Below are 24,301 nucleotides of genomic sequence, written 5' to 3' on the forward strand. Positions count from 1 at the left end.
TTTTTTTAACTTGACCAGAGAGGGACAAAGTGAGAAAGAGAGAGAGAGGGAAAGTAAGAAAGCAAGCCACCAGGTCCAGGATTTGAACCACCAGCGGCCACCTGGGAGTCCAGCACTCTCAACCACCGTACTACTTGCCAGCCCCAGGTTCTTTTCTTAACTCAGCTCTCAGCATACAAGTCACCTCCCCAGAGCAGCATTCCCTGCTGGTTCTCCCTAAGGGAACCTCTAGCCCCATCTACTCTCTATCCAGTAAATCAGTTCATTCTTCAGAGCACTGGAACCTCCCTGAGCTCTCACTTATTTGTCTGTGTGCTTATTTGTTAACTTCTTTCTCCACGAGACTGTCAGCCCACGAGATGAAGGAGCATGCCTATCTTGCTCGCTGTGTCTCCTGCATCTAGAACACTGCCAGACTCACACTGGTACCCGCTGAATGGGTTTAGAACTGAACTGATTATCTCTAGGTCACGGTAAAGTGGTCTCCAGCAGAGATTTTCGCAGTAGGGTCTTTGGGCCCCTAGCATCAATATTACCTGGAAACTTGATAGAAATGTAGATTCTTGAGGCATACCTAAGACCTGAATCAGACCCTCTAGGGTGGGGCCAGCCATCTCTGTTTTCATTGCTGTTGTTGGGTTTTTTTTTTTTTTTTGGTTGTTTTTTGTTTTGGTTTTTTTTTTTTTTTGAGAGGTTTTTGCTATAGGGTACGTGCGCTCACCAGAAAGACAGAGAGAGAGAGACAGAGAGACAGAAAGCAAGAAATCACCCCCCAGGGGGGATGGCCACGCCACAGTCCCTTCTCCTCCATTCTCCTCTTGGGATGTTGGGCACACACACACACGTGTGCCCGGCATGAGTTTAAGCCACCGAGTCCAGGACTCAAACTGTGTTCGGCTGCATGGGAGTCCAGCAATTTAGCCGTTATACCAACTGCTGGTCTCGTTTTTTTTTTTAATGTTTAATTGCACATTTTTTAAAAAGTTTTTTGTTTATTTGTTTTTGTCATAAGGTGCCTGAGCTCACAGGAGAGAGACAGAGACAGAGAGAAGGAAAGTAAGAAATCATTCCTCCCCCTGGGGGATGGGCACACTACAATCCCCTCTTCTCTGTTCTCCACTCAGGACCTTAGGCACATAGGCACATGTGCCCAGCATGATTTTTAAGGTACCAGATACAGGACTTGACCTGAGGTCAGCCATGTGGGGGTCCAGTGCCTTAACCACCATGCTAAATGCTGGTCCTTGTTGTACATCTTTATGGCTTACAATATGGTTTTTCAAAGCATGCACAATGAGCGATAAGTGATAAATCAAGGATATTGTATTCAACATAGAACCTTACATTCTTGTGTCTGTTACATGCTCTATTCCTGAGCCCTTTCCACTCACCTGTCTTTGTTTCAATAAGCCCTCCAGAAGATTCTAATGTCTGCTCTAGTATACACACACTGATGGGTACAGACAGGTGATACAAATGCTGGAAGTAAGCCAGGTATGATATGTTGCAGAGAGGTGAATACTGTGGCAAAGAAGACCACAGACTCCCTATGTAGGCTCATTCAGATTTAAGACCACGCAGAGGAGCCAGCAGATGGTGTAGCGTTTACGTTGCTGGACTCCCACGTGGCTGACTATGGCTCGAGTCTCAGACCATGAGGCTTAAAACTCACACCAGGTGCGTGTGCATGTATGCCCAAGATCCCAAGAGGAAAATGGAGAAGGCATTGCAGCATGGCCATCCCACCAGGGTGATTTCTCATTTTCAGTATTTCTGCCTCTCTCCGTCCAGTGAGTGCACATGACTACAGCAAAAATCTCTCTCTCTAAAAAAAAAGACCAAGCAGGCCTGAAGCCCAGCATCCCACTAGTAAATAAGCAAAGAAAAATGAACATACAGACCCATTGCCCTACCTCAAGAGGGTAGCAGAGCTAGGTGGGGAGTGTCTGTCAGTTTTCAGAGGTGGTGGCCCCCATCTACCACCCTCCTCCTCTCCTAACCACTCACCACTCACACCCGAACTGGGACCTGGGGCTTGGTGGTGAAGACTCTGGAAAGGAAGCAGCTACCACAGGCTCCCAGATTCTGCCCAGGTCGCTATTTTGGCAGAGTGAGCCAGTTTGGACAGAGGCCCTCAGAGATGACCCATCTAGATGTCTTTAGTTCATCGTCCTGACAAGTTCCTGTAAGGCTGGTCTGCAATACAGTGCTATCTTGGCCAAAGGGTTGGTATGTCACCAGGAATACAGGTGAGCCTGTGGAAGGTGACTTGAGGCCAGGGTTGAGAGAGGTGGGGTGGCTTGTGAATAAAGTGGGTGGTTTCCTTGTAACTCTTCTTGGGAGAAATATGATTTTCTGCAGAGCAATACTGAAAGGTGTGTATGTGTGCACACCTACTGGCCCAGAGGCTAGAGCCACTGAAACACCTTCTACTGACCTCCAGATGGACCCCACTACCAAAGGCACAGACATCACTAACCATTTCCTTGGGTGAGGGTGATAGTGACATTATAACTACTATTTACTGAAGGTGTATGACATGATGAGTCTCAGAGAAAGTTGTTAAGAGGCAGAAGAAAGGTCTTAAGAGCCTAAGCTTGGGCCAGCACATGGCATAATGATTAAGGCAACTGGATTGCCCGTGACCAACTGTGTGGTTTGAGTCCCAGACCCAGCAGCTTGAAAAATATATGCATACATGCCCAGAATCCCAAGAGGAGAACAAAGAGAAGCAATTATGACATGGCCATTCCCTCTGGGGGTGCTTTCTCTCTTTCTCTCTCTCTCTCTCTCTCTCTCTCTCTCTTCTTTTTTCCCCAGCGAGTGCATACACTCTATAGCAAATTTAAAAGAAAAAATGAAGCAGAACAGAAGCAGCAGTCTAAGCTCCAGAGCCGGGCTGCCTGGGTTCAAATCCCAGGTTTGACAATCCTACCTCTGGGTGTATCTTCCCCTAAAATGAAATCGGTATGTGAGAGAGATACTACAGACTCATGTTCATTGCAGCAGCATTCACAATAGCCAGCATGTGGAATCAACCTAAGTGTCCATCAGTGGAGTAATAGGTAAAGCAAATATAGTTTATATACTACCTTAGTTTATTGTTGCATTGTTAACAGAAATACCTGGGGGCCAGCAGGTGGCATGGCAGTTAAGGTGCTGGACTCCTACATGGCCAACTGCGGTTTGAGTCCCAGACCCAGTAGCTTGAAACTCATGCCAGGTGCTTGTACCTGGCCAAAATCCCAGGAAGAGAATGGAGGAGAAGGAATTGTGACTGGCTATCCTCCTGGGAGGTGATTTCTCACTTTCCCTCTTACTGTCTCTCTCAGACTCTCTGGTGAGTACACACACTTATGGATAGAACCTTAAAAAAGAAAAAGAAAGAAAGAGAAAGAGAGAAAGAAAAAAAGAAGAGAAAAGAAAAAGAAATACCTGAGACTGGATGCTTTTATAAATAAAATAGACACTGTATTCATTGTTCATCCTTTCCTCATTGAGCTTTTTATTTAATTTTAGCATGCTAACATTTTAGTTTTTAGCTTTCTGTAATTTCTGATTTACATTTAGTCATTGTACATTTGGTGGAACAGCGTGTGGTTTCTCAAAGCATGGATACAGCGTGTAATATATGGACATACTCGCCTCTTCCACACTGAACACTACATATGTTGCATATATTCAGAAATAGTTCTACTAGTTTTATTTTTGAACTATATATTGAATTCTCTGTGTCTTTTTTTTATACAGTTGAAGTGTACTATTCCATAACTTATTTCACTTGGTTTTGTTTTTTCATTCTTGTGTCTCTTAACCATTTTTCCCCTATCCCCACCCTCCACACCATGCAGCTTTGGTGTCTGCCATTACTTTCTCTAATACACCATTGGGTCCTTCAGTGTCCACCACTTAGTGCAGACACTTGGCACATAGTATATAAGACCATACAGTTTTTGTCTTAAAAATACGGAATGCCTCATGAATTGGTGTGTCATCCTTACACAGGGGCCTTGTTAATCTTCTTTGAGTCATCCCAGATTTAGTATATGTACTGCTGAAGCGAGCACCTTATTGACCTTTAATAAGTGAACTTTTATTTTGAAGACTAATGTACCTATGGAAGCATCCAGATCATAAGAGCTCAGCCAATGACTTTTCACTGAGTACATAGTCACGTAACTGGCACCCAAATCAGAACACAGCACATCACCTGCCCCAGCCCCTCATGGTCCTTCCAGCCCACCAGCCCCAACACACACACACACACACACACACACACACACACACTGCCACTATGCTAACTTTTAGCACACAGATCCACTTTTGTCTGCCTTTGCACATCATATAAATGGAATTGTTCAGTAATCTTGCATGTCCTATTTCCTTCACTAATATTATGTTGTAAGCTTCATCCACACTTTTTGCAGTTAGTGGTAGCTTAATATGGTAGAGTATGAATATTTTGTTAGATGGACTTATAGTGGACATATAATAATTTATCGATTTACAAACATCTAGGTTGTGTCTTAGTTCACGCTGTTGTAACAAAGCACCAGAGATGAAGTGGCTTATAAACAACAAAAATTATTGCTTACAGTTCTGGAGGCTCGAAGTCCATGCTCAGGATGCAGCATGGCCAGGGTATGCTGATGGCCCTCTTACAGGTTGCAGATAGCTCACTTCTTATAGCCTCATATGGCGGAAAGAGGGCTAAAGAGCTCTTAGGTCCTTCAGATTATTTTATATTTTCAAGTTTCTTCTATGCACAAGATAGAACGAGAGACAGGCACCCACAGCAGGATCCCCACACCGCATCCATCCACAGCTTCTGCCAGCCCTGAATCATGGGCACTCATGCACCTGGCATGTCCAGGGAGGTCTCTGGACATGAACTCAGAACCTCCCCCTCCATGTGGGTTAGCCTCTCAAAGCATCATGCCACCGCTGTACCTCTCCAGTCTTCTTATAGGAAAACACTAATTCTATTATTGAGGGATGTATCCTTATGATCTAATTACCTCCCAAAGGGAACACTAATTTTATTATTGAGGGATGTACCCTTATGATCTAATTACTCCCAAAGGCTCACTTCTTAATGTCATCACATTGGGATTAGAATTTCAAAATAAGAGGGCCAGCAGGTGGCATAGTGGTTAAGGCACTGGTGTCCCACATGGCTGACTGCAGTTAGAGTTCAGGACCTGGTGACTTGCTTTCTCACTTTCTCTCTCTCTAAGTCAGTCTATTGCAGGTTGATTCTTCTCACTTTCTCTCTCTTTCTCTCTAAATCAGTCTATTGAAGGTTGATTCCAGTTTGAGGATCATGAATGAGTTACTATTAACATATAGTACATTCTAGTACAGATTTTTGAGTGACACTGAGGTGTTCATCTATTAAGTATGTGCTTAGGGGAAGACATGCTGGACCTGAATTATTTGTATATTTCAGTTTAATAGATGTACCAAACTGTAGTGTTACTAGCTTAGGACCATTGGTCAGCATTAGCTTGTCCAGCAGGTCCAGAGGCCACAGGGTAGTGAGGAAAGCAATGACTTGAGCAGCTGCTGGAAAGGAGGATGCAAGCAGGGAAGGAACACAAGGAATAGAAATCTGAAGCTTGAACTCTCATGCAGTTACTCTGAACAAGAGACTCTGGGAGTCTTGAAGGCTGTTGTGATCATTTGCTCTGCTGTTGGCAGTGGGGATGATATTTTATGGGCTCTGGCCTGTAATGAGTGTAGGTGGCTGTTCAAGAATGAAATATCCAGGGGAGGGAATCCACCCACAGTCTCCACCATTGCGAATATTTAAATGTCAATAAGGCTTAATTGGCTGCTCAGTCCACCCTCCCTCCATCTCTCCTCCAGCAGCCACAGTAAACATACTGCCTTGGACAGAAAGAGGGAGGGAGGTGGGGGAAGGGAGAGGCAGCTTTGAGTCATCGATGGCTGTCTCCCGCCAACTTGCTGGTGACCTTGGATGGACCAGTCGGACTCCGTGTGAGTCAGCCACCCTGTGAATCTCACCTTACACAGGTGAAGAAATGAATCTTAGTGGAAGATGATGGGTGGTTATGGGCAGCATCTGAATAGTTGGTTATATGGGCACAGGTGTAAGTGAAGAGATGAATGAATGGCTAGATGGATAGACAGATGGGATATTTATAAATATATCATTTATATATATGTGCACATGTACGTGTGTCTGTTCACCATCTTACCATCATTTACTGCCTCTCACAATAGCCAGCATTTCATGAGGACTTACTGTGTTAGGTATGGAGAGGTGTCTACACGTTTGCACACCTGATTGACTGTGCTTCTCCTAACCACCCTGTAGGGCAGGAACTGTTAGCCTCATTTTACAGAGAATATCACCAAGGGTCAGAGAGGTTAACTCACCTGCCCAGTGTCACACAGGCACTGAATGACAGATTAGGATCCTAACTAGACTCCTAACCTCTCTGCTGTTATTTCTCAGTAAGTTCCAGGCATTGTACTAAGCTCTATTTCATTGAATCCTCTTATTATACTACAGGGTATCATTATTTTCCTTTGCTAGACAAAGCAACTGAAGTCCTGAGAGGTTAAATAACCCACCCAGAGATGCAGAGTAAGAAGCAGTGTTGGGCTTAGAAATAAGATCTCTCTGATGTCAGGGTTGTCGAGTTATCCACAGGAAATGTAATCTCAGCAAGTCCAGGACACAGAGGGCTTGATCAACGTGCCACAGTGCCATCTTTGCCAAAGGCTTGCTGTATCACCAGAGATTTGGGGTTACAGAGTTCCAGGACAGCCCATGGGAGCGACCTTGAGGCCAGGACTTTGGGAGAGATGGGGTGGCTTGCAGGTTAATGTGGGCAATTCCTCATCCTTGTCCCTTTTCTTGGAGAAATATGAATATTATGCCTCAAGTATTTTAGCAATAATGTAGATAAGGGGGAAAAAGCCATGATTTTGATGTATTGGGTCATCAGAAAAGTCACAATGTAATTATACATAGAAAAATATATTATGACTTTTCCCATGACCCAATAGATGGAAAATTAATTTTCATGAGGACATCTTGCTCTCAACCAACATTGGATACTAGGAGCCAGCCACAGTGTTGGGGCAGGGGATGATATGGTGATTTGAATTCATTCATTCCCTTGTGTGTTCATTCATTCACTGACTGCTTGCTTAGTGCTTGCTCCATGTGTACCAGGAATTGGGCTTGCTGCAGAGGAACAGACGCATGAGTGTGGGGGTGACTAAATGAGTAGGTGTTACTTTCATGGCATAATGTCCTTTTTCATCCTGTCATTCATCTTAAACCAGTGGTCCTCAAAATGAACTCAATGAGGCTGAAAATAGTTTGAAAAACCCTCTATCTAGACAGGCATCTGGTTTGGGGGTGGCATCATTGGTGTTTACACACTGCTGTCCTACAGGATTGAATGCATCATTTGCTGATGATACTTAGTACACATCAGCCATTGCTTTGCTGGTCTTTCATCACTGTCCCCTCACACTGGCAACTCCCGGCAAGTGGGAACATCTGGGACAAATGGCTGACAGAGTGCTGTCTGAGTGTTGTCAGAGGACTCAGAAGTCATTGGTTTCTACAGTTTTCCACCTGGGAAACCCTAAGATAGCCTGGACGTGATAATTCCATCTCAGAACCAGGCTAGATTCTACAGGTGTCCTTGCCTGCTAGCAAGCTAGTACATTTCCTGAAGACTCTGTAAGAACATCCTCCCAAATTTCCATCTCAGAACCACAACTGAAGTCCAGTCCCTGGCCTATTATCTCACAGGCACAATAGCAGTGTGTCCACATGACCACTTGATCATTCGTCACTTCTTTCTTTTTTTTTTTTAAGAAGTTTTTGCCTTAGGACATGTGTGCTTACCTAAGAGAGACAGAGACAGCAAAGGGGAAAGTGAGAAATCACACCCTCCCCCAGAGGGATGGCCACACCACAATCCCTTCTCCTCTCGGGATCATAGGCACACATGCACTAGTGCCCAGCATGGTTTTCAAGCCATTGGGTCCAGGTCTGGTACTTGAACTGTGGTCAGCCATGTGGGAGTCCAGCAATGTAAGTACTCTGTCATCTGCTGGTCCCATTTGTCACTTCTAATAACCACTGTGTGTCACTCTCTTCCTAACAACTGCGAATAATTTATCTTGTCCATTTGCTTTTCAGCCTCTGTAAGGGACGGACACTCTATTCTGTGGTGAGGGATGCCAAGATCGTCTTGGATGTCAACAAAACCAGGCAGATCGCCCAGGAAATTGTGAAGGTACCACACACTCTGGACTCCTGAATCTCAGAAAGCCCTGGGCTCTTCCTGAGAAACCCTAAGGCTCCTGAGGTTCATGGTCTAACTTTAGACCACCAGTGAGAACTTCAAAGATTAACCTTGACCTGAAAAATACCAGGCAGTATGGAAGTAAGAATTCTGCTAAGATACAATCATTAGGAAGGGTCTACCAATGCTTGGGTTCTACTTGGTGCTTCCTTCCTGTGGTACCAAGGTCCTGGGTTTCCTATGAGTTGCTCCCTTCTCTTGGTTAGGATGCCTTATCCTTTGAGTCCTTAGATTCCCATAAGTGTAAATCATCTGTCTCCATGGCTGCTGGGAAGATGTCACATTGTTGGAGTTCCTTCTCAAACAAACAGGAACATCCTGTGTTTTCTGGCATACACCTTATCAGTCAGTTGTATTCAGGCTTTTGTCTCCCATTGACAGTGTTAAGACTAAGCCATGGGAAGAAATAAAACTAACTGTTCACAAAAGCAGAGAAAAAAACTAGATGTTGGCCCTTGAGCTAAACCTCCAATAGACTCTTCTCTCTGTTCTTGATTATCAGACCCTATAGCATCTCTTGAGGAACTCAGGACATTCTGCCCTGGCAAGTGTTATCTAGCTGTAAGGAACTGTCTCTTGGATAAGAGTTAGTCTTTACAGGGGAAGTAGGGGAGGATGGCTGATGGAATTTCTTTCTCTGGGAAGCTCTTCCTAGGTTCTTCCACATTGTTTTCCCTCTGGGAACACCTCAGATGACTTTGCAATGGTCCTAGGGTGGTGATGGATTTGCGACTTGGGGGCCCTGCCTGTTATCCCTTGCTATGCATTCTCCCACCCCACCTCCAGGCTCTGTGGTCAGACCCTGGACTCCGCCACTGTTCAGCATGGTCTTACTGGCAGGAGGAAGATGAGTGTGCAAGACAAAGACCTCGAGCTTAAGTACAGGGGGGCAGCAGATATGTAGGGGCTTTTTTTTGGCAACTCCTTATTTCCTTGCTTCTTACAGGGCATGGGCTACCTCCATGCCAAGGGAATCCTTCACAAGGACCTCAAATCAAAGAACGTCTTCTACGACAACGGCAAAGTGGTCATCACGGATTTTGGACTCTTCAGCATTTCCGGGGTGCTACAGGCTGGCAGGTGAGAGGTGGCAAAAGGGCTCATCAAAGTCCTTGATAGATGATAATCTGGGGTGGGAGGAAGTCATCCCAATGGCTTTGGTGATCTAGAGTCAGTGTCAGACCTGAGGTCACTGAGCAGAGTGTCTGGGCTGCTCTCTGATGGGGGATATCAAAGTCTTACTCGTACTCCCATGGAGCCAGCATGGTGCTCACCTGTCTTGCACATGGCACCTGTGAGTGCACGTGACCAGGCACAGAGCATCTTCAAGTCCTGCCATACCTTGAATTTACCTGGAGGACTTTCCCTTGACCTCAGGTATAAACCTGGAAGTTGAACTTACCCAAGAGTTTCTGCTCAAAGTTTTCTTAAGAATAAATTCTAGCATAGCAATGGTAGAGTTAAGAGTAAAGGTTATATAGTCAGACCCAGCCTAGCTCTGCCACTTATTAACTGTGACTTCAGTCAAGTCACACAACTTTTCCAAACTTTAGTTTCCTTGTCTGTAAGAAAAACGATGAGTATGATGATGCCAACCTGGTAGGAGCCTTGTGAGGATCAAATGAGATAGCGCACAGCAAGCACCCAGCCCAGCGCCAGTACATCAAATACTCCACAGACAGAGCTGCTGCAGAGTTGTTGTAATTACCATCGATTTGCATATACCTCTCCAGATCACCCAGGAGAATCATTAACCACTGTTATGTAATTAACTCTCAGCCACCACTCACCCTAGAGTCAGCCACATTGAGTTGACCATGTGAAAAACAGCTTGATCCCAAATAAACAACTCATAATTCAGAAGGTCTACCCTTGTGAATTTTAATTTGGAATATATGCATTCACACACACACACTTTAAACCCCTGTGTGTTTTTTCTGATCATGTTTCTTATGAAAGCGTGTCTCTCTAGAAAGACAACCCTAGTGTTTTCTCTCATTGTACTTCTGTCTCAGCTGCTTTGTTGAACGATTGATTTCTGTTGATTTCATGACTCCCCTAAATGAACTTTGTTCATGTTATAGAATACCTTATATCTAAGCCAGGCCATCTGAAATTTTGGAGAAACTTTGTGTGCTGCCTCTATGTAATGCAGTAAAAACAAAACAAAACAAAACAAAACAAAAAACAGATGCTTGAAGTTCTTTTTCAGATTGTACCAGAAAGAATTCCCTGCAGTCTCCAAAACTATTGGATTGTCAGAAAATACATGATGCCTTTTTATTTTTTTGGAGAAGTTTTTGCTATAGAGCACACGTGTGCTTGCCAGAGAGACAGAAAGCAAGAACTCAACACCTCCCAGGGGAGATGGCCATGCCACAATCCCTTCTCCTCCATTCTCTCCGGGTCTTAGGCACACACGCACGCATACACGCCCAGCATGAGTTTAAGCCACCAGGTCTGGGACTTGAATCACAGCCAACTACATGGGAGTCCAGCGACGTAGCCATTATGCCAACTGCTGGTCCCAATTCATGCATTTTTACACAGAAAACACATCATGACTTTTTTAACAACCTAATATGTACAATGCCCAAGATAAGTAAATACAGGGCACACACGCACGCATACACGCCCAGCATGAGTTTAAGCCACCAGGTCTGGGACTTGAATCACAGCCAACTACATGGGAGTCCAGCGACGTAGCCATTATGCCAACTGCTGGTCCCAATTCATGCATTTTTACACAGAAAACACATCATGACTTTTTTAACAACCTAATATGTACAATGCCCAAGATAAGTAAATACAAGGGGGATTCAAAGAATTTATGAAAACATGGAGTTAAAGAATATATTTATTGTGGTGCAAAAACTTATCTGAAATCCAGGCATAGTTTTTTCATAATATGCATTTTCCGTGAACTTGTTGAAGACTTCTTTAACTAGGCAGTAAATAAACAACTAAAATAGTAGATAGCCTGGAGAGACTCCCACATACTGAAACCCAAGAACACAGGAGGGTTAGATTGTATGAGATTCTTTCTGCCCTCTGACTCCCAGAAGCAGTTCTATTCCTACTTCGCTGGAAAGAAAATTACACACTGACTTTTCCCATGGCCCCAGCCAGGCTAAGGGCACAGGAAGTAATTAGTGACAGCTCTGTGACCTCAAGTATTTGCATCAAAAGAAAAGGAGGCCCGCAGGTGTTTTATTTAACCTGGTTCTGAGCTCTTTAAAGAAATCAGCAATTCCAGGGCCAGCAGGTGGCATGGTGGTTAAGGCTCTGGATTCCCACACAGTTCAAGTCCTGGACTCAGTGGCTCGAAACTCAGGCTGAGCACATGTGCACATGTGCCCAAAATCCTAATGGAGGAGAAGGGATTGTGGCATGGTCATCCCCCAGGAGGGTGGAAGTATTTCTCACTTTCCCTCTCCCTGTCTCTCTCCGGGGAGCACACACGCCCTGTAGCAAAAACCTAGAAAAATAAAAATAAATAAATAAAATAGAAGAAAAAGAAAAAGTGCACTCAGTGTACACTCAAAATCCCAAGAGGAGAATGGAAGGGAAGGGATTGCAATGTGGTCACCTCCCACCCCTCCCCAGCAACTGCACATGCTCTATAGCAGACACTTTAAAAAAAAAAAAATCACCAGTTCCTTCCTCCTGGTGGCATTGTCCATACTATTTTCCTTCTTGTCACTAGATGCTCCCCAAATGGAGGAAAAGGGGCAGAGCTTCTAATCTTCCTTTACACCTGGTTTTCTGAAGCTACAAGAAAAGGAAGAAAAACTTGAGCGCCCTTTCCTTTAGCTCATTTATGGAGACCCAGTGTCAGCCAGAGGAGAGTTCAGCCAAGTCAAGGGCAAGTGGCTCCTGGCCTCCTTGCCTGGACAGCACCCCCTCCTACCTCTGCCGCAGCCTAGTTGTGGACACAAACCCACTTCATGTCAGGAGAGGCTAGGAGCCCTCAGCAACTCCCAACAGCAACAACAAAAAAATGCACATTTCATAGCTATTCACAAGCAGCCATCTATGGTGTTCTGGGCTTTTCTCCCCGTTCCAGTCTGGTATGGTCACACAACAAACCACCTCAAAACTTAGTGGCTTAAAGCAACAAGTCGTTATGATCTCTCATGGGTCTATGGGTTGCCTGGGCTCAGCTGGGCTTTTGTGCCATGTAGGTAGCCTGATGGGGATTGAAGGCAGTCATAGGAAGGCTTCCTTAGTCACACATCTGGGCTGGGATTGCTGGGAGAGCGGGGAGCCAATGGATCCTGTCTGTCCATCTACCTGTCTCTCTCTCTCGTTCTGTATTCTTCTCCTTCTGCCCTTACTCCCCCACTTCTCTCTCCTACCCACTCTTCCCACCCTCTGTGGCTCTCTGCAAGCCTGCATTCACCATGGTGGTCTCAGACTTCTTCTACAGCAATTGGATCTCACCAGAGGGAGCATTCACAAGACCTGAGGGAAGTTGCAAATCTTCTGATGACCTGTTAGGTTGTTGGAAAAGTCATGACCTATTTTTTATATGTTTTTCTATGTAAAACTGTATCACGATTTTTCCAACAACCTCATAGCTTCAGAAGGCTGAGAACACAGGGCTGATCTGCCGTGCAGCAGCGATGCAACGCTCTCTGGGGCTGCCCCACATGGAAAGGTTCTGGGTTTGCACCCAGAATCCTTTCTGAATACACTAGGCACACATGTGCCATAATCTAGGGCTGACTGAAGATGGTGGTAGAGTCCTGTGTGCCCAATGGGGGAGACCTGCCCAGTCCAGGCACAGACGGGGAGCACTCAGTGAAGTGAGCGTGTACTACGCATCCAGACAGAGCCCAGCCTACAGCTGTTCTGCCATCCTCAAGAGAAGGTGTCATTTCAGATGCCGACCCCACTGTGCCAGCTGCCCACAGCCTGTTATTAATCATAATAATAACCATAATGAAGATGATTTGGGTTTGTCATTGGTGGGCCCATCGCCATGGGAACGGGACACCCCAGTGTGCCTGCACCAGGTCTGGCTCCTGGCCCCTTCCCAGGCATGTGCCCGCCTACCCAGGCTGAGGGGTATTGTGTGGCTGCTGCTGTTCTTCCTGCCCTGCCCCACCCCACCCCATAGTGCCAGTCCTCTTTGGACCCAGGAGTTTGGAAAGAAACAGAAGCAAGGTGCTCATCCTTATGGCAGAGAATCCCACCCACCCCCCAGAGGCCTGGTCAGCCAGGAGAAGGTGGGCTGGCCCACACCAAGGCCCCTTTTCTTAGAGGATGTTCTTATTTTGGGCTCTAGTTTCATCTCTGCCTCTGTCACTCTGTATATATTGGGTGGTTGCGAAAGTCATGACACGTTTTTGCATAGAAAAATACATCATGACTTTTCCGATGACCCAATACATATGCACACATACATACATACGTATGGACTTCACAAAGTTAATAGAAAATAGAACTAAAGTGCCAGTGTAGGTCGGTGTAAAAATTTTGAAATCCATGCATAATTAATAATGCTCATTATACATGATCCTTTTGAAGACCCTTCTCATACACATGCACACACGCACACTTACATACACATTTACCTAGTGTAGGAAGTTCCCACTTTGGGCCAACTATATGGGATTTGAATCCCAATTCTGTCACCTGTTAATGAGACCTCCTCAGGCAAGTCACCTAACACTCCAAACCCCATTTTTCATTTTATAAAAGAAAGGGCGTGGAGTTGCTTTTAGGATTTAAGATTATAATCTTTTTTTTTTTAAAGAGAGATTTTTTTCCTATAGGATCCGTGCACTTGCTAGAGAGACAGAGACAAAGAAACAGAAAGCAAGAAATCAAACCCCCCCCCCCCAGGGGGGTTGGCCACACGGCAAACCCTTCTCCTCGGAGGTAGCCGATAGCCATGCCCTTCTCTTCCATTCTCCTCTTGGGATATTGGGCACGCACTCACATGCACCTGACATGAGTTTAAGCAACTGGGTCCAGGATGTGAACTACAGTCTACTATGTGGGGGTCCAGCAATGTAATTATTATGCCATCTGCTTGTCCCAGATTTAAGATCGTAATCTGTGTGGGACGTGTGTGTGTGTGCATGCACACTTATTTTCTGTATGAGCAATAATTTTTTATTCATGAATTCAGCATTCCCAACAACTTTATAGACAGTAACTACCACAATTAACATGAAATGATGGTCATTATTGAACGAAGAGGGGCAGCAGGGGAACGTCAGAGGCCATGGGACCCTGTGAAGGCTCCGGTGCTATGTATCTCCCCCCTGCACCCCACACTGCATTTCAGCCTCAAGTAGACAGGCAGTTTCTGATGGAGGGGACCAAGGGAGCCAGCTGAGATGGATGTCCCAGGGACTTGGAGTCAATGCTGCGGGCTGCTCCTCCCTGGGCTGGACATGGAGCTCACTCTATGCTTTGCTTCTCCAGGCGGGAGGACAAACTGCGCATCCAGAATGGCTGGCTGTGCCACCTGGCGCCAGAGATCATCCGCCAGCTGTCCCCTGACACGGAGGAGGACAAGCTCCCCTTCTCTAAGCACTCCGATGTCTTTGCTCTCGGGTAGGTGGGTCCCATCCTGGCCTTTGAGAGCCATAGCCTGAACAGAGGACATTTCCCAAGCCTTCCTTCTAGGTTTTTAGAAATGCTGGGGTACCTATCTATGAGAGCCAAGCAAGCAGGTCTGCTGGGTGAGACTAGGAGATCTGAGTGGAACATAGCAGCAAAAATGACCGTTACAAACCTACACGCCTGGTATCTAACTATGTGGCCAGGACAAGTTACCTGACTCATTCATTCTTTCATTCAACAGCTACTTATGTTTATACCTACTACGTACTAGAACCATACCAAGTGCTGGGGAGACAAGATCTGGTTTTGTATTAGTTATCTATTGCTGTGTAACAAATCAACCCAAAACTTAGCAGCTTCAAGTTCCTGTGGTCAGGAATTAGGGATTAGCTTAGCTGAGGGTTATAAGCTGCTTAGGTCTCTTATGGAGTTACAACCAAAATGTCAGGCCAGGGCTATGGTCTCAGTTGAAGGCTCCATGGGCTGAAAATCCACTTCCAAGATGGCCCACTCATGTGGCTATTGGAAACAGGCCTCAGCTCCTTGCCACCCAGACCTGTATGTAGGGTATTGAGTGACCTAACAACAGAGCTAGAAGCCTCTTTGCCATTTATAGCCTAGTCTCAGAAATTACCTATCATCACATCCACCGTATTCTGTTTGTTAGAAGCAAGTTGCAGCTGACCCTCATGGGGAAGGAAGATAAGTAAGCTCTGCCTTTTATATAAAAAGCTGTCAAAGAATTTGTGAGCATATTTTTAAACTACCACAGATCTCTACTCTATCTTGTCTAGTGGAAAATAGACAAGGGAAGAGTCAGCTTTAGTAGAGTAAAATAAATGCTCCACTGAGGGTGAACACAGGACTGTGGGGCCAAAAGAACAGCCAAATCCAAGCTGGGAGGTCAAGGAGGGCTTCCAAGAGAAAGGAAATACAAGAGTAGAATGAGGTGTTCCAAATAGAAGGATGAATGAAAAGCCACAAAAATAGAAGAGAACAAGTTACCCAGGATGGAGAAATATGTAGAAGGATGGGGGTGGGGGAAAGGGAGAAAACATATGAGGCTGGGAGTGGTGAGATGAGAGATTAGAGAATAAGGGTCAATCCTACAGGGACTCAGTGACTTAAAAAGCTCATTTAATCTTTAGGGCACTAGGGAGCTATTGATGGTTATTAAGCAGGGACGACAATCATAATTTGAGTTTTAGGTCAATCTAATCAAATCACTCTGGCTTCTGTATAAAGGATATGGAAAAGGACAAGACAGGTCAGGTGTCCGTTCAATCCACAGGGAGATGCTGGTAGCCTTCCCTGAGTCAGTACCCATGGATGTGTAAGATGACAATGGACACAAGAGGACCAGCACATGGTGTAATGATTGCATCACTGGACTCCCACATAGTCAACCGCGGTTCAAGTCCCGGACCTGGCAGCTTAAAACTCACAACGGGCATGTGTGCGTGCATGCCCAAAATCCCAAGAGGAGAATGAAGGAGAAGGGATTGCCGTGTGGCCATCCCGATGGGGAGGAGGGGGTTTTCTCACTTTTTGTCTCTCTGGTGAGCGCAGGCGCCCTATAGCAAAAATATCTCTAACAAAAAAAAAGGGGGGCAAGGAAAGGGGAAAAAAAGAAAGAAAATGAACACAAGAAGCATTGAGAGGGTGCAGGTGGCAGAGCTTGGCGATGGATCAAATGTAGGTAGTGCTCAGGTGCCTCCTGTAAGCACTTGGTGGTGAGTGTTCTCGTTCACCAAGGAGACCCTGGTGGTGCGGCAGGTTAGGGTATGCCAGGAAGGCACAGGGTCAGGTTTCAACATGGCAAGTTGAGCTCTTGGGTCATTGGAAAAGTCATGATGCATTTTTGCATAGAAAAATACATTAGGACTTTTTCAACAACCCAGTACTTTGGAGACATCCAGTAGTACCAGCCAGAGGGCAGCTGACTCTATGTGTCTCGAGTTTAGAAAAGATGCAGTTAGGACTTTTCAGCAAAGAGTGACTGCAGCACGAGAGAAAATGAGGCGTCTTTGGGCGTGGAGGAAGAGCCCACAAGACACAGCCCCAAGGAGCAGGGTGGAGGGTTCTGAAAGGTGCAACCAGGATGGCTTCTAAGCTCCTGTGTCTCAGATGGCCCCCTAATCCTTGCCTTACTTGTCCATGGGTGATTGATTGCAAGAACTTGGGGAGAAAACGCCGGGGAAGCTGTTTTGGAAAGTTACGAGCCTGCAGATGTGTGCAGCTAGACTTTGCACCACGAAGAGACATTCAGGAAACCATTGTCCTTGGAAGAGTACCCTCACTGTGTCCTCACTATAAACCCCAGAGGGAACGTTTTCAGAAGATCAGAATTCTCTAAGTCCATTGCATAGAGCCTTTTAAAAGCTGTCGCTTACTCTGATTAGCTGATGTCCAAAACTTTATCTAGTTAGATATTGTTATCTGAAACCAAATTGCAATAATTAAGTTGCTATATTTCAGTGTAAATTTAGCAAAAGGCAAAAAAAAAAAAAAGTAATTAACAAAATGTACCAAAGTAAGTAATTGGTTTTTCGCTGGCGTTTTCATCGTTAGCAATTTTTTTTTCTTCAAGTGAGTTTCTCTTGGAAGTTGGGTTTCAAAGGAAGTTTTAATGAGGCTTTTATTTCTGACACTGCTGAATTCAGAAGGACCTGGCGCTCCTGGTTTCCTGCCAATTAGGTGTATCTTGTTGCTTGGGAACCTCATGCTCAGGAATGACTTAAAACAAAAACGAACTTTTACGGGTGTGTGGAGCACTGTGTTAAGCTTTTTATGTGCACTGTCTCATGGAATCTTCACGATAACCCTCCGAAGCAGGGACCATGTTGTTCCCAATGAACAAGCAAAAAAACTGAGGCTCCAAATGGCTCAGGGACTTGCCTTATGGCAATTAGTGGTGGAGCTGTGATTCAGCCCTGCCACACTCTTAACTCCTGAGTTGGAGCTTTTAACCATGGAGCCCTGTTGGGCTTGCAAGTTATTTACCCTTCAAAGTCCTATTTCTCTTTGTAACAGCTGGTGGCATGTTGGTTAAGGCAGCAGGATCCACAAGGCCAACCGTGTGGTTTGAGTCCTGGACCTAGTGGCTTGAAAACACACCAGGTGCATGTGCATGCATGTCCAGAATCCTGAAAGGAGGGGAAAATGAAGAAGAATGGATTGCAGTGTGACCATTCCCCGTGGGGGATTCTCTCTCTCTCTTTCTCTCTCTCTCTCTCTCTCTCTCGCACATGAACCCGCTGGCAAAAAAAAAATACCCTGTTTCTCTCAACTAAATTGAAGGTAATAAAACCCATTGAGGAATTCTAAGAATCCGGTGAGAAAACATCCATAAGGTACCCAGCCCAGAGAAGGACACCTCATGGCCTCCTTCCCCCATGCGCACGAATGGTGGCTGCAGCCTCTCTCTGCCCCCTTCGCCGGGTTCTAATTGTCAACTGCAAGGTTGCACCCCCAAATCATTTGCTTCCCATGGAGTATTTTGTCCACTGACACAATTCTGGAGTCAGATAAACTGGGTTCAACTTCTAGCTGCCTCCCCTCTACTCGTTGTGTGCTTCTGGGTAAGACAGAACCTTTCTGAGCCTCAGTTTTCTCCTCTATGAAAGAGAGATAATAATGCCTCCTATTTTAAAATATAAGTTTTATTATTATTTATTCAGGTATGATGAAGTCATCAGATCAGAAGACAGTCACCACTGCAAAGATACTTTGTCACTCACGGTACCTAGAAAGAGAGGACTTGCCATGCCATGTAGGGGCCACGTAGGAAACCACCAGGGTCGGCAGAAGGCAAAAGCAGCAGGAGGAGTACATGGCAGGAACCTTTACTGCGGTTTCCTTGGGAAGGCACAGGGGAGGCAGAATGAGCAGGCTTAGAACTGGCTACTTGGAATAGTTACAGTGGGCTCTGGGGAGGAGGGGTGGGGAAGCTTGGCCCCGAGTTTGCAAGGCTAGAAGAGAAGGTGGTGGTTGCTTGGTTTGTATGCAAAAGACACACTCACAGATGAGTCCTTTACCACCTCCAGGCATTGCCTAGTCCTGGGAGAGGCAGATTCTCCAGGGTCAGCAAAGTCAAGGACAACAAACGGACACACTTTATGGACCTCCTTTAGCAAAGGGCTTACTTAGAACAGGATCTAGCCCAGAGTTCAACCTCAGTAAGCGTCACTGTTGATCATAGTAACTGCAGTCGGGTGGCTTCTCTTGAGGACTTCCTGATCAGCTAACTGGACTTTACAACGCAGGAGCATCACCCCGCCCCCACCCCAGAGGCGCGAGGTTGCCAGGGAGAAAGCAGATGCCTGCTGAGACGTAAAACTCTAGGAAGAGCTGGTTGACACTGTCCTCTAATCAGTCAAGAGGACAACAGTGTTCCATGTTCTTTAAAGCAAATTTACATAAATTACCTTACAGCAGAAGAAAAGATTATTTCCTGGAACTGTTTCAGATACTTCCTGCATTAGGGACTCTTATTCTCAGAGCACCAAGGCCTATCTGCTTGGTACAGCTCAGCGACACCCCAGGTCCTCACCACTGCCCACCCCTCAGGAATCGTTAGTGCACACCCTATGGCCACTCGCAACTCACTGGAGCAGTCGTTTCTCCACTCCTTACAATGCTGTGGTTTGTAAAACATGGTGGCGTAGAAAATCCCTCTAGAATCACTCTAGCATCAAACCATTCTGGCATGCCATATTCCAGATAAACTTTGTTCCACTGCACTGTCATCATTATCCTCATTTAGCAGGTAAAGAAATCTACACCCTGAGAATTGAAGGGACTTCTACAGCATCATAATGCTAGTGTCAGTCAGAAACAGTCTGTCGACTTTGAATCCAAGTCCATATGACCCTCAAACTTTTTCGTTTTTCTTTCCATCATTCTACAAGATGGTTTATACTTAGAAAACACAAATATAAAAGAAAAACATTCAATCACCCAGTGTTAGCCACTGTTAACATGTTCCTATGTTTTATCTTTTTTCCTTGTGCATACGTATACAATGGTTTGAAAAAGAGTAATATCATACCTTATATACAGTCTCAGCCTGCTTTTTACACTTAAAATTATATATTAAGTATTTTTCCATGTCAGCAAAATTTCTTTGAAATTTTCTTCTTTTTTCTCTTTTAGATCTTTGCCACAGGGCACATGCACTCACCAGAGAGAGAAGAAAATTGAGGAATCACCCTCAGGGGAAATGGCCACACTGCAATCCCTTCTCAGTTCTCAGAATCTTGGTACACGTGCCCAGCATGATTTTCAAGCTGCCAGATCTGAGATTTAAACTGCAGTCATCCATGTGGAAATTCAGTACCTTAATCACCATGCCACCTGCTAACCCCTCTTTAAAATATTTTAATAATAATAGTAATATAGAATTCCATTTAATTATATGGATTCACCATAATACTTTGCAACCAGGTCCTCTTGTAGAACAACTGTGTTATTCCTGTTTATATTACATTATTTTATATAATGCTATAGAGAACATCCTTATAAATGGATTTTTGGTTGATAACTCTGATTGTTCACTTACATTGATTTCCTAGGAGCCAAAGATTCTTTTTTGGTTATTATTTTGTTTATTATTGTTATTTTTTAACTGAGCTATAGGACACATGTGCTCACCAGAGAGAGACACAGAGAAAGAGAAAAGGAAAGTGAGAAAGCAAGCCACCAGGTCCAAGATTCAAACCACAGTCAGCCATGTGGGAGTCCAGCACCCCAACCACCACACTGGCTGCTGGCACCGGGGCCAGAGATTCTAATCACATTACATTAAACTATTTGGGTTCTAGGATTTGATTCATTTTCATTCAGGTCCCAGAGAAGTTTCCTAGGATAAACACCACTCCTAAGACATTGAAAAGGTATTAAAATACCAATCCCATGAGGAAGAAGCTGGGGAGAGAAATGTCAGCCAGAAGCCTGACCAGGTATAGTTGCTAAAGGGGTTCAGGGTCATGACATACCACACCAACACTCCTTTACAACATCTGCCAACAGCACAATCTGGTATGAACTCCACGCCAGGGAGTGGCCTTTCAAGACCCAACCAGCAGAAGCAATAATCTGGCAAATGGGCACAGGCATGAAACCCAACCTCAGCCAGATCGGCATGGGAAAAGAAATCTCGGTAAGTCCAGGATAGTGCTGGGTCCAGGGGACAAAGTGAGAAGCAGGTGTGGTCCTGAGCTTTCTTTATCCTATGTGATAAGATTACAGATGCTTTCCAGAGGATGATTAAAAATATTTTTTAAAAAATACCCCACAACCTTGTCAGACAATTCTTTGAAGTTTAGAAGGCAAGGCCTCTGCACTGTGCCTGCAATTTCAGGTACCTGCCACCAGGGGCACAGTAAACCTAAACTAGGTTTTTTCCTAGCAATGGATTATTGAGTCAGATAGAACCAATGAATCCCTCTTTTTGTTATTTTTAAAGGATAGTCATTAAACTATCATGAATATTAATAGTTCTCATTTTATTTGTACCTACATAGTAATTTTAAGGCAGTATCCAGCTCAGAACAAGATATATAGAAAGAGAGAAGGCTGAATAGAAATTAATAATCTTCCTCTAAAACACAGCAGGAAGAATCCTCTCTTTTGATCAGAAGGCACCTAAGTCAGAGAAGGTATAATTACCTGGCATGTTTGTGAGGAATATGTGCCTCTGGGTTTCCTTTCTCAGATGAAGAGATTACTAAAAGGAATTTTTCTCCTCTGTGACTCTGAAGGGTACTTAGATTATTGGGATTTGGATGGAGACCTCAGGGTATACTCTTAAAAAAATAAAATAAAAAATAAAAAGCTTTAGGGCATATGTGCTAAACAGAGAGAGACAGAGACAGAGAGGGAAAGTAAGAAAGCACCCCCTGGAGGGAGCTGCCCACAATCCTTTCTCCTCCACTCTCCTCTCACATGTACATGCACCCAGCTTGTTTTTCAAGCCATCAGGTCTGGGTCTTGAACTGTGCAGTCGGTCATGTGGGATCCAGTTGCCTTAACCACCATGCCACCTGGCTGTCTCCTCAGGATGCACTGTAATTCCTCCTTATTGAGAAAAATACCAAGAAACTCTCTGGGAGTATTATCGATCTCAATGTATCCTAGACCTTCTAGCACAGGGCCTACCTAGTTAATTATACAGGCTCAGACAGTGGATGGGAAGACGGATGGTTGGGTAGGTGGGTGATGGATGGACAAAGGATGAATGAATGGACATGCATGAATGGCTATATGGATATGTGCATGATGGAAGAGTGGGTGGGTGGATGGGTGGGTGAGCGATAGAGGAATATGGTGAGGGGCAGGTGGCTGGGCAAACAGGCAGATCCAATGAAGTACCAGAGAGTAGTCGAGAATTATGTTCCATCATATGCATTGGTTCCTTTTAGGACATTCTTCTCTTCTGCTGGGCCTTCGAACAAGAAGAGAGGCCTACATTCACCAAGCTCATGGACATGCTGGAGAAACTGCCAAAGCGAAACCGCCGCCTGTCTCACCCTGGACATTTCTGGAAGTCTGCAGAGTAGGTTTACTCTGTGGACATCTCTCCCCCTGCCTTGTTCTCTGGCTTTGGTCCCCTTTTAGCTTCTGTCTCTTACTCCTCCGCTCTACCAGCTTCTTTCCACGAACCCATCCCCCAGCTACCATGCTTCCCTTACAGGCTTCTGGCAGTGGAGTCTGCTCTGGGATTTGGGTCCTAGAGCCTGCCCTCCACGGCCACGGTTCCCATGGCTACCAGGCTACCCATTGCTCCTCTCTTGATTGTTGATGTCCTGTGAGTCTGAGCATCTCACAGTAAGCTGATGCCTTGAACCTGCCAAGCCCCAAATGTCAGGTGTTCAGGGACCCCACCACAAGGTCTAGCTTTCAGGAAGCCAGCGAGGCAGCTGTCAGCTTCCAGAATTTTCTTTTGCATGGACACAAGGGCAGGGAAGGTTCTCAAAGTGTCTTCTTGCTGTAAGTGTCTTCCTCGGTCCTTCCTTTGAGGTCTCATGCCCTGCCCCTCCCCTCACCCCAGCCATGTGGGATCCAGACACCTGGTGATCAGCCCTATCTGAGACTGAGAGGATGGTGTGTCCCACCGCAGCCTCTGGACTGATCTCTTAGAAGGTAAAGAGAGACAGGCCCAGATGAGGCTCCTAAGGGGACTCTGCTCCCCACCACTCTGCCAGTAACCCCTGGACATACATGCTTGTGTGTATTCATGCACACACAGTTGAAGATGCAGGAATAGTACCTGAAACATACATCCATGTTCATCCACATGCAGGCACACTCAGATACACAATACACACATACACACACACATTCCATGAAAACATTCTTACATTCAAACCCATATACATATGCAGACTCAGGTACACACACACACATACACAATCATAGTACGTGTGTACAGCTCACTCATACACATCCCACACACACTGCTCTGCCTTCCCCCAGTGCACAGGTACACACAGGTAAACGGACATAGGCATGCACTTCTGCAAACCCCCACCTGTGTGCTCAGGCACACATAGCCTTGTTGGAGTCTTCCATGGGGCCCATGAAGAGCCCCAGGGCAGCACCCTGCAGAGCAGGTGTGGGGACTGGGCAGCAGGAGCTGCTGCCCACACCTCACTGGGCAACTTGAGCTTCCCAAACCTAGAGGATGGGACTCCTTCTTCCCCCAAGGGCTCATCTTTTCCCCCCAGACAATTGGAAAGAACACAGACTTCTCAGACAAACAAAGATTGGAATCCCCGCTCACAGCTAATAAGCTGTGTGCCTCGGGCACATCGCTTGACCTCTCTGAGCTTCAGTTTCATGCTCTGAAAATGAAGGCCACAAGCCCTACCACCCCCTACCACCACCTGCAGAAGTGCTGGGAGGATTACTGTCTGCCAGCAGGGAGAATGAGCCTCAGTGTGGCAGCCGGGCAGGACTTAGAACAGATTGGGTGTGAAAACAGACAGGAGTCTCTGCCCAGCCAAGGAAATGCCAACGAGTTGGAGAACTGGAATGACCGGGACCCACAAGTGCCTGCTGTGACAAAAGTCAAGGGTCACTTGGGCCATCACCTCTGCTCTCCTAGGGGTCAGGAATGAGAGAGTAGGAGTTCAACTGAACAGAGGGGCTTAAAGCCCACTGGTTAGAGAGAGAGAGGCAGGCAGCTTTCCTTTCTATATTTTGCTTTGGAGTTGGGCTGAAAAAGGAAAAAAAAAAAAAAAAGGCCAAGAAATCCTGTGATCAGGCATGATAGGACTTTAGGTAGAGTGGGATTTTCTATGCATTCACTCATCCATTCATTCGTAAGTAAATGAGGTCCCTTTGCAACCCTGGGCAGCAAAGCC

At 45.5% G+C, this 24,301-nt stretch overlaps 1 protein-coding gene and 1 non-coding gene across 2 annotated transcripts in view; one reads left to right on the forward strand and one right to left on the reverse strand.

The window, feature by feature from the left end:
• Positions 1-22,495, forward strand: part of KSR2 (kinase suppressor of ras 2) — a 423,164-nt gene extending 400,669 nt beyond the window's left edge. The window contains exons 15-19 of the mRNA XM_006151569.1: positions 8,192-8,288; positions 9,304-9,437; positions 14,796-14,927; positions 20,967-21,096; positions 22,358-22,495. Coding sequence (XP_006151631.1) covers positions 8,192-8,288; positions 9,304-9,437; positions 14,796-14,927; positions 20,967-21,096; positions 22,358-22,495 — 631 coding nt within the window. The remainder of the gene's footprint in view (positions 1-8,191; positions 8,289-9,303; positions 9,438-14,795; positions 14,928-20,966; positions 21,097-22,357) is intronic.
• LOC114008328 (U6 spliceosomal RNA) lies at positions 3,961-4,067 on the reverse strand. Its single transcript, XR_003549890.1, has one exon. It is a non-coding gene; the product is annotated as a U6 spliceosomal RNA (small nuclear RNA).
• Positions 22,496-24,301: the final 1,806 nt, after the last annotated feature.

Source organism: Tupaia chinensis, unplaced genomic scaffold (genome assembly GCF_000334495.1).
Source record: "Tupaia chinensis unplaced genomic scaffold, TupChi_1.0 Scaffold000320_1, whole genome shotgun sequence".
Lineage (NCBI taxonomy): Eukaryota > Metazoa > Chordata > Mammalia > Scandentia > Tupaiidae > Tupaia > Tupaia belangeri.